At 45.0% G+C, this 9800-nt stretch overlaps 2 protein-coding genes across 7 annotated transcripts in view; one reads left to right on the top strand and one right to left on the bottom strand.

The window, feature by feature from the left end:
* The first annotated feature begins 47 nt into the window (after positions 1-47).
* LOC120950298 (translocon-associated protein subunit delta) lies at positions 48-1175 on the top strand. Its single transcript, XM_040368228.2, has 2 exons — positions 48-416; positions 510-1175. Exons 1-2 carry the CDS (start codon positions 165-167, stop codon positions 768-770), a joined length of 513 nt encoding a protein of 170 aa, XP_040224162.1. The 5' UTR covers positions 48-164; the 3' UTR covers positions 771-1175.
* A 1991-nt stretch (positions 1176-3166) lies between these two features.
* Positions 3167-9800, bottom strand: part of LOC120950296 (dystrobrevin beta) — a 38303-nt gene continuing 31669 nt past the window's right edge. Inside the window, exons 6-10 of one of the 6 annotated variants that reach the window (XM_040368222.2) lie at positions 9373-9736; positions 9118-9297; positions 8163-8333; positions 4134-4177; positions 3167-4034 (exon numbers count right to left, since the gene is read on the bottom strand). In XM_040368222.2, coding sequence (XP_040224156.2) covers positions 3975-4034; positions 4134-4177; positions 8163-8333; positions 9118-9297; positions 9373-9736 — 819 coding nt within the window. In that variant the 3' untranslated portion in view covers positions 3167-3974. Of the gene's footprint in view, positions 4035-4133; positions 4178-5131; positions 5261-5731; positions 6708-8162; positions 8334-9117; positions 9298-9372; positions 9737-9800 lie in introns of those variants that run through there. The other 5 variants (XM_040368223.2, XR_005751117.2, XM_040368224.2 and 2 more) reach the window with 5 other exon arrangements.

Raw genomic sequence — 9800 nt, 5'->3', positions numbered from 1 at the left:
GACAGCTGCGTTTGACGTGGCTGGGAAGCAATCGACGTGGATGATTTCGTTGCAAACAACAAACCGATTCGCTCGCTAGCTCGCCGGGATCCGTGTAGTTTCCAGTACACCTATTTCAAGTGTTCGTGTCGCACGTAATTAAAATAACTCGAAACGTATCCAAAATGGTTAAGTTTGTGATCGCATCGGCCGTTTTGTGCTGCGCGCTGGGTTTCGCCGTCGCCAGCTCCTGCACCAACCCGGAGGTGAAAACTAACTTCTACTCCACCACGGATGCCACGATTGTTAGCCAGATTGGGTTTGTAACGGAGTTCACGCTGAAGTGCTCCAACGCGGGAGCTGAAAAACTGCCCCTGTTCGCTGAGGTGCTTGGCAAGCTGGCTCCGGTTGTGCGCATCGGTGAAAACAAGTACCAGGTAAGGTTTGGCACCCGAGCACTGCGGTGCCACGCGTTATGAATGTTGCTTCGGTTTTGCTTACCCCTTTTTCGATTGCCGTTATATCCGTAGGTCAGCTGGAACGAAGAAATCAAGAAGGCTAGCAGCGGCTCGTACGCGGTCCGTCTTTTCGATGAGGAATCTTACGCTGCCGTGCGCAAGGCACAGCGTGCCGGTGAGGACGTCCAATCGGTGAAGCCGCTGACGACCGTCACCGTCAACTTCCCCGGCGCTTACAAGGGACCGTGGGTGAACTCGGAAATCCTGGCTACCGGTTTGGTCGGATTCGTCGCCTACGTTGCGTTTACGACGCGGTCAAAGCTGATGGCTTAAGCTACGTAATGCACACCCGTTTGTACGCATTAAGCTTTCCGTTGTCCCGAGTAATCGGTGCTTCCGCATAAGAGTGTGTGTTTGTTAGTGTACCTTTCTCCATCGCGGATCATCAAATTCATCGCATTTTTCATCCGCACAAGAAGAAAAAACGTTCCTCATTTGCTCGGATGCAAGCAGCGTGTGTTGTGCACATGTTGTATATGTAAGGAGTGTGCCGGAACTAATAACAAAACGCCTGGAAATTCTGGATAGAGTACCTCACCGGAGCGGGAGGGATGAAGGCACACTCACATTTGCTTTCAATTTTCCAGAGACTGATAACACCTCTACCAGATTACCTATGGTGAATAAATCCGTTTGAAAGTAGATCATCGCTACCGAAGAACATCTGCTGTAGAGAAAGCTAAACCGTGTAATATAGAATGGGGGAAACTGTAAGGGAATATCACACGAAACCATCGAAAGGCATTTTGTGGTAAGTAATATCATAGTCCTTTAGTCTTTATTTTTACTTTCATAACAGTGAAACGCAAAACATCCCCCCCAACAGAGCGGTTTTACTGTTTCACTTCTTTCTTTCCATTGGTTTTCATCCGCATCTTGCTGTGCTTTCTATGCAAACGTTTGCCCTGTTTTAAATTGTCAGCCAATTATCCAAAACTGTCCCTTGTACGTTTAGGGAATCCTACTGTATTTACCTCCGGGCCCCATTTCAGGGCAATGAATCGATTAGTAATCCTTTGCTTTAAATAACTCTAATATTGAATCATCCAATAACTGCGATTAAGTACGGTACAGTTTTGTTGCCGATGTTTGGGTTTGATGGCCTTCCATCGATTTTCCTCTCACTCGACTGGAAACCACTCGCGCTGGCGGGTTCTTTACGACTAAACTGAGCTAATGTATGCTTTATCTGGTACCTATAGGTGTGGCCTATAGTGAACGATCCGATCCGATCGTCGAAAAAACCGCTCTCTGTATATTTGACTATAATTTGCGCGTTCGGAAACTGTTAAAACGTTTGTCTATCTACATGACCGGGAGCTTGTGTGTGTTTGCAAAGTCACACTCGACACGATTAAAAAAGAAACGATTCGATTATGAAACTGTCCGACTGTTTCCGGGCAGCTGATAGAAGGTTTTTTTTAACAATTTAATATTATCGTCCTGTTTTTCTTCATTGTATTAATTCAATTCATTGCGCTGGTTTTCCGTTATGTTGGCGGTACAGTAAATGTGAAAATGGGGGAAGTTCTAGAAAACGGAAGTAACAAATAAACAAGCAAAACGGCAAGCGTGTACGCGACAAGTCTTGTATTTGTACAACTAGCGCCAACGCTTGAATAGTTGCTGCCTAGCGCAAAGAGGGAAGGAAATTAGCTTGAAAATGTCGTGTAAGTACGGGCCCCTCCTGTCCGGGATTTGGGTTACTCGTTGTTTGCTATCTACTGATATTAATTTCCCTTTACTCGCTACATCGCTAGAGACCTTCGTTAGGATTTGGTAGTTTTTGTGGTAGGTAAATTTCTTTTCCGTTAAATATAAGAGACTATCGTAGAATTTTGTAGCATTTATGTATGATTGGAACTCCGTTTCATTCCATGCTTTCCGCGCCACATGTTTCCCGGACCCTCCGGCGGCCATATGGTTCGAGTAGGTCAAAGACATTATGTCGAGGATTTTAAGGATCCGATGTTGAAGATTGCCTTTGCAAATACTTATGATACTTTTGCGTGGTCCTGTTGCTAGCGCTTTGGACAAAGGGATATCTAGTAATTTTGCTGCCAACAATGGCGATTAATTAGCTTTCCTATGGGGTATTTCTCCGCGATGAAACCCACAGAATGCGCCGTTTCGTGATTAGTTTTAGCCGATCGCTGTTGATTTACTAGTGATGAGATTTTTACTACTAATGCTCCATTAACAACTTCTTGTTCCATTGAATTTCTTATGGTTTGTGATGATGTGTATGTGCGTAGTGTTGTTTTAAGCTGGCCTTTTTGCCAGCAGTCGAAGTGTTTTTTTTATTTACAAAGATGATTTATTTGCTTTAATTATTTGCCTTTTCTTTTTAATTTTTGCGTTTAAAAACTTTAAAAGTAACTTGCAGCGATATTGTGCTTCGAGAGTAAATATGCGAAAGTTGTTAAATGAGGCTGATGTTTTTGATGTTTGTGCTACGATACGTTACATTAGAAGGAGGAATTAACCACTCAGTTCGATCTAGCTTTTTGAAATGGATTCAATGGATCCCGGTGTTGTGTTTAAGGGTGAGCTGATATTTGCTACTCGTGATGACAAACTTCTGTATGATGTATTTGATTAGATTGATGAGAGGTGATTTGCGATTGGGAGAAAAAAAAGTAAATCAAACAAGAATAAAACACATACCGTAAAATATTAGAATAACAAAACAAAAATCATTTTATTAAAATAAGTGTCTGTAAGGAAAACGAAGAAACTTTCCCGTAGTAACTTATAAAATAATAGTTTGATTGGTTGTTGTTTTAAAACATCATTCCTAGTGATCTTATATTCAATTATAAAATATTAAAAAATAAACTATAGTTAGATAAGTAGCTTGGAAGACCACAATTGAGGTAAAGCAGATAAATTACCATTTTTAAACCTACCGCTAACTGGGTACCGTTGAATAGAGTGATTGAAATCAAAGATGTTTCTTAGTTCTGGCAAGAGGCTGTGGCTGCATCTAGAGCTTGCTTCAAGTCCATAAAACGCTTTCGTAACAATACTAACCCTAACAAGACCTGTTCGTCTTGTATCACTAAAAATGTGTTCCTTTCCATTTGCATGATCTTATCTTATGCCTGGAATGCATGTGTTGCGCTTTTGCATTATTGCTTCAAACAGATCAGTATTCGCTTCTTGTTTGTTCTTATACGCTTCTGTAAAACCACCCCGTCTGTGAAGGGTTAAAAAATAGGTACAATACATGTAAAATACAAACAACAAAAACAAAGCCTTAAGTATCCGTACGCGCTAATGTGTAACGCTAATGACAATGTGTGTTGCAATGCGATAAGGTAATAGAGCTGTCTGAAATTGTGTTTTATCCTTAGTGATACACTAAAAATTAACTTCCGCTCGCGCGTTAGGCGCCGTGCGATCGTTTGATCGTCCTCCAACGATTGCTTGTACCGCCCTTCATTTGCTGCTTGTATTGCACGGTCCATTGGCCGCTCATTGGTTTTGCGAGTTAAGGCTCCAGGCAGCAAACTGTTCCTGCCATTGAGTATTATCCTGAAATATTGGACAAGAGCATGAAAGAAAATGAATCAGTGTAAAGCAATGATCGTACAGTGATCGCGTCAATCTTTCAACAGCGAACGCCCGGTATACCTTTTCGCTCCACTCATGCGTTGTCATGTGCATCTCGTCAAAGTCTGCAAAGGAAAGGGGGTGAAAACACAGGGACCACAATGAAAACCTTGCACGAGAAGTGTTTTATTTGCTGCAAGTTTTTCGGAGGAAACATGCAGACGAAATGAGACAAAGTAAAAACTGTGCAGTAAGGAGCCGAAAGGGAAACACTTAAAACGTCTAACACGAAGAGTCTAGGTGCGTGTGGTCTCTAGTTCGGGGCTCATTGCAAATTTGGTTGCCAAATATGAGACGTATTAGTTGGTTAGTTATGCTATCTAGTTGTGTTACAGGAGTAATTGGCATTGGCTTCGTTGGTTAGAGCTCGTTGATTCAGTTCATTTTAACGAGATGGCCCTCTCTTCTAGTCGACAAAAGGCACGGTGTAAAACGGAATCAAATCAGTTACAATTACGGTGCTGCTTAGTTACGAACGTGCCCTTCAAACGGTGCTAGCTGGTTGGGTGCATCAATCATACCATTCCATTGAAACTACAGACAGTGAATGTGAGTTTAGAACGTAGGTGAAAGAAACGATTAGCTCTAAAACACAAAGAAAACAACGTTGCAAATGTGGACACCCATGCCCAACGAGTGCGAACAAAACACAAACAACGACTGAAACGACGCAGTGTAATTTAACGCTGTGCACCTCTAGAACGGAATCAACAACGTGTACATTTGACTACATTGCGCAAAGCCGCGCGTGCTTTTGCGGAGGGAGTACACGCATCGACTACTACCCGAACACGTGTTCACGTGGCAAAAGTAATAGGCGCCTCCATCGAGCGGGAAGGATGTGTAGAACAGAATGTTTCTACCATTTAGAGTGACCATTGGCCGGCTACTTCGATGCTCTGTCCTTCTCGTATCGCAACCGTATGTATTATAGCAAATATTTGTTGTTGACATGTGGAAGTGTATTTGAGTGTGTGCGTGTGTGTGCGTGTGTGTGTATATATATGCTTTATGCTTACCTAGCGAATGGCGCATAGTGTGCTGCGACGAGGCGATACTGTCATCGTCGGATCCCTCTGAAAAGTAGCGCATCGGCGGCTTATGTACGACGCCGGGCGGAAGATGTCCTTCGTAGTGCGCATAGAAAACTGTTTTTTTTGTTTTGTTTCGCGTGTGTTGGTTTGTATATGAGTGTTTTCGATTCCATACACACACACGCGCGCGCGTGCACAACCAGAGCAAAAAGACCGTGGAGCCATGGTGGCCACGCGCAGGGAAGATGATATGATCGAGTTTGGTTATGAGTTGAGTGGGATAGTTTTGTTAGTTGTCATTATACGTTATTAGTAAAAATTTGAATCAGTTAATTAGGAGGTGTGAGTGTGTATGACACAGATATTTGTTGGCAATTGGCAGCCAAATTGGCAGTTGTTATTGGTTTGGCGGTGTAGTATTGCAAAATTATTCGTTGCCGCATAGATTCGACGTGATTCGTGATCGGTTTGCGCGCAAATTGTAGTTTTTGTTGTGGTTGTTGTTGTTGTTGATGTTGTAGTTATTTGTGAGTACGTTGTATACGAGCGTGTATGTTCAGCATGCGTGTAAAAGAAGTAAACGATCGGCAAACGATCATTGAATTAGGTTGCGAACATGCATGTGTAATATTTTTGTGTGGTGTTGGGTTCAAATGGTAATTTGGTATTGTGGGTGGGGGTTTTCTTTGTTAGTTGGTTTTGTTGTTGTTGTTGTACTACATCGTTGAGTGTGGGAGGGTATGAATATCGGGTAATGATGGCTCAAAGGAAATCGCGGTTGCTGGAAAAAATCCCTCTTTCGTCAACTAAATTTCACCTGTCTGGTGTCGGTGTGTAGAACGTGTCACGGTTTCGGAATTGCAGGAATTAAAAAAATCCTTTTTATAAATTAACTACCAAAAAAAAACAAAATACAAAATCAGCAACAAAAACCACCAAAAAATAAAATAAAATACTAAACTACAATTTTAGTGGAGCGGAGCAGTTTGAAAAACCATTACAAAAGCGTTGACGTAAAATGGTTTGCTTCTTTTTTTGCTAAAGAAAAATCAAAAGCGCCACAAAAAGCGCACCTTCCTGCTCCATCCTGTGTTCCCCAGGAGGGGCTGTGAAAAATTTTACAAAGCTGTGTGTGTTTCGAGTAGCTGAACGAGTGGTGAACGAGTTTTCATCGCTTGTATACAATCTCCCAGCTCCCATTGTTCTGTTATTTATTATCTCTGTGTGCTTTCTGCGCGAGAGTTAAGGGGACACAGCGCGCATTAAGGTAGGACGAATCAACGGTATAGTATTGAGTAAACGGTTCTCAAACTGTGCCACCGTCTCCGATTAGGTTGGACGAGAGCGAGATTGGCCTGCAGGAGGGGGGTGGAGTTGCCTTAACTATGTACACTTGCGGCTGGGGCTGAGAGTGGCTTACTCGGTGGGAACAGTGTGGTTGGGGCCGAACCGGGCCAGAATCGTGCGGAAAGCTAGCGGCGGACGGTGACGACGCAACCATCGCTGTGTGTGCACTAAACTCTGCGCTCCTTCAAGAACGTCGGTTCCGGTGGGGATGCACCTAGAAAGTCAAGGATGGAGGTTTGTGGGAGAGTACTTTCACGAAATGGATCGAACGATCACCGGATCGATCGGATTATCATTTAAAATGAGAGAGAGAGTTAGAGATAGAGAGTTACATACACACACACATACAATATGTTTGAAGCGTTTGCTATTTGTTAGTGGAAAAATTAATGCTGTTTTGATTGAGTTTTGAATTAATACTGTTGCTGAGAAAAGTAAAACAACATAGTACGGCTATGCGACACATGGCTAAATGCGCACATTGACAGGCTCGCGCCAGCTGACGGCGTGTACAGTGCGCATACCTCTACGGGGCAGAGAGCGGCACCTACTACTAAGTTTGGTAATGTATAATAGCGCCAGCAGAAACATTCAGAAAAAACGCGCGCACACCGAATACTGAGGCAGCAATGCGATGGAAAAAATGGCACTGTTTTTTTTGCGCAGTAGTGACATTATGGCTCCGTACACGACAAAACAAAACCGAGACAATAGGAAACACAACACAACGAGCTACGGCAATGAGTTGAGACACATCGAGATGGCGGTTAGCAGAGCAAATAGCTATCATACGCAACACTATTGTTAAAGCAGCGCCCCCGTGTGGTCCTGATGATTGTGGAACGTGGCTGTTGTTCTCTTTTGTTTGGGTGGATGTGTGTGTGTGTGTGTGTGTGTGTGTGTGTGTGTTGGTAAGCTTACTGTAACCCCCAAGCGTTCGACTGTACTGGTTCGAGTAGTTGTTCGATTCCGTGCCTACACAACATGGACACGTGCACGCACACTATATACAGTCATCCCACACACACATACGCATACATTAAAATTAATGATCGGTAAAAGAGATGCACATCAAACACACACACACACACACACACACACACACACACACACACACACAGTAAATGGAAAACCATTAAAACCATTAAGAGCCAGTAAAAGTGAATAAAGACGATGAAATAGAACGTGAAAATGGAAGTAAGAGACAGCAGAAATGAAGAAAAAAACAAATGTACATAAAAATATTGACAAACGCTTACAAACATGAAGAAGTGGAGAAATGACATTCAAAGACATTTAGACAAAAAGGTTGAGCACAAGCGAAATAGACAAAAAAACGAACAAAATCCCCCAATTTATCTGGAGGTTACAGGAGTGTGTTCACACAGTGACAGTGACAACGCAAACGGCAAGCTCAAGAAAGTGGTCTCGCTTCGATTTAGGGATACGTCCCCGGTACAGAAGGGCGGGACGGAAGGCTGGAGAGTCTTCTGAAAGCGGTGCAACGGGTTGTTTGGCTACGTTTGGACCCGCGTGTCGCGTGTGTTTGGACATTGACGAAACATTGAAGGTGCGTGAGCAAAGAAGAAGTGGTGTAAATTGAAAGGCTTTTGGCACGAGCAGGGAAGAGGGGTCGGAGGGAGATGATGAAAGGAAGTCTGTGCGGTACCTGAGTTAAGCTCGCGCACCAGCGAGGACATCGCGGTGGAAACGGAATCGGCCGCGTAGTGCAGATCCGACCGGCCACCGGCCGGCGGACACGCTCCAGCGGCGTTCGATCGCGTGCCAAGCGTACCACTGCCGCCATTAATGATGTTACCACCACCACTACCACCACCATCTGCGGAAAAGTGGAGTACGCAAGCAGTATGCGCAAAAAGCAGAGCGAGAAATGTACCAACAGTTCAGCTGAATGTGATGTAAATGGGTGAGGTGAGGTTTGTGTTGGACGTGCGACATCTTCCGGGTACAAAACTCAAACTAAAATCGACGGCTCAACACAACTCCCGAACGAAAGATCTTAAAAGTGAGGTTGCCCATTGGTTTTCTTTGTGACACAATCATTGATTCGTTATTTTTCATGACAATGGTCAAATGATTAGATGAACATGTGTGTGTGTGTGTGTGAGTGAAATGAAACTCACCAAAAAAGAAACGTAAACATGAAAAAGCAACTTATAAAAGAAACCCAGGAAAAACCGTACGACGTGAGAACGAAATTTCCGACACCGATTAGGCTGAGAAGGCGAGATGTTGTTAGCGTGTGTTATGGTTCAACTGAAACCGTAGACGATGATGGGATGAGAAGGGATGCGACTGCGTGAGGATATGCAATTTTACCGTACAACAGTACAACAAACGCACACAACGAACAAAACCAAAGAGTGAAAGCAACAGAGGATGAAGCAATAATTGGAAGCTTGATTGGAGAGCTTCGAGCCTGGCTGTAGCAATAAACCGGGTAAAAGGTCCCGGTTTTTGGAGGGGGGGAAGGGCTTTCTGGCTCACACAGCGCAGGGGGAATGGCGTGAACAGGGAGGGAGGGGATCGAAATCGGGCGTAGGTTGCGGTGTGAAATGAGGAGCTTGAGGAAGCGAGGCTTGGAAAGATATGGCGCTACTCACTGTTGTTTCCGTTCGGGGCGTATCCCCGCATGTCCATGCCGCCGGGGCCCATGTGCGCATCTTGCGGGTGCATTCCTACCCCGGGCGGCAGCATACCGGGGGGCATATTGGGGGGCAGACCGGAACTGCCGGGGTTCATCGGGCCCTGACGGGGGCCGCCTTGGTTTGGCATTGGTGGCCCTAAAATGAGAATAATACGGCCGGTGAGAGCAGTCGGCGACTGGTTTGCTGGGTCACGCTCGGTACACCCCTTACCCTGCGGTATCGGTGGGCTTTTGCCCGACCGTGGACTAGAGTTGGGCGTCGAGCGAGGGCTTTGGGTTTGATGGTTCTTCAGCATGCGCATCAGCCCCTCGAGCTGGGCCATCAGCTGCCGGCGCGAGTCCTGCAGCGCACCGAGATGCCCCTCCAGCTCGCCCTTGCGCTGGCGCAGCGCGCGCAGCTCGTTCATCAGGGCGGGGCTTTCGGGGGCGACCTGTTCCGCTTCCTGCTGGCGCCGCAGCTTCTGAATTTCGCGCATAATTTCCTTGTTCTTCGATTCGAGCTGCATGATCAGTTCGCGCTGGGCCCGCGAACTGTCCAGCCCTATCTGTACTGGGTCGGGGGCGGATCCACCGGGCTGAAAGTACATTAGCATGGTGTAAGAAATACATTATTGGCAGTAGGAAGAAAAAGACGCATAC

The sequence above is a fragment of the Anopheles coluzzii genome, chromosome 2 (genome assembly GCF_943734685.1).
Source record: "Anopheles coluzzii chromosome 2, AcolN3, whole genome shotgun sequence".
Lineage (NCBI taxonomy): Eukaryota > Metazoa > Arthropoda > Insecta > Diptera > Culicidae > Anopheles > Anopheles coluzzii.
Note: the sequence above shows the minus strand (reverse complement) of the source record. Positions and strands in the feature narration are given on the sequence as shown.

What these genes read in the sequence shown, in the direction of transcription:
- LOC120950298 (XM_040368228.2), top strand. Translation starts at nt 165, where the DNA reads ATGGTTAAGTTTGTGATCGCATCGGCCGTTTTGTGCTGCGCGCTGGGT. An exon ending in TCGGTGAAAACAAGTACCAG is followed by an intron (nt 417 to 509) that starts GTAAGGTTTGGC and finishes TTATATCCGTAG; the next exon opens with GTCAGCTGGAACGAAGAAAT.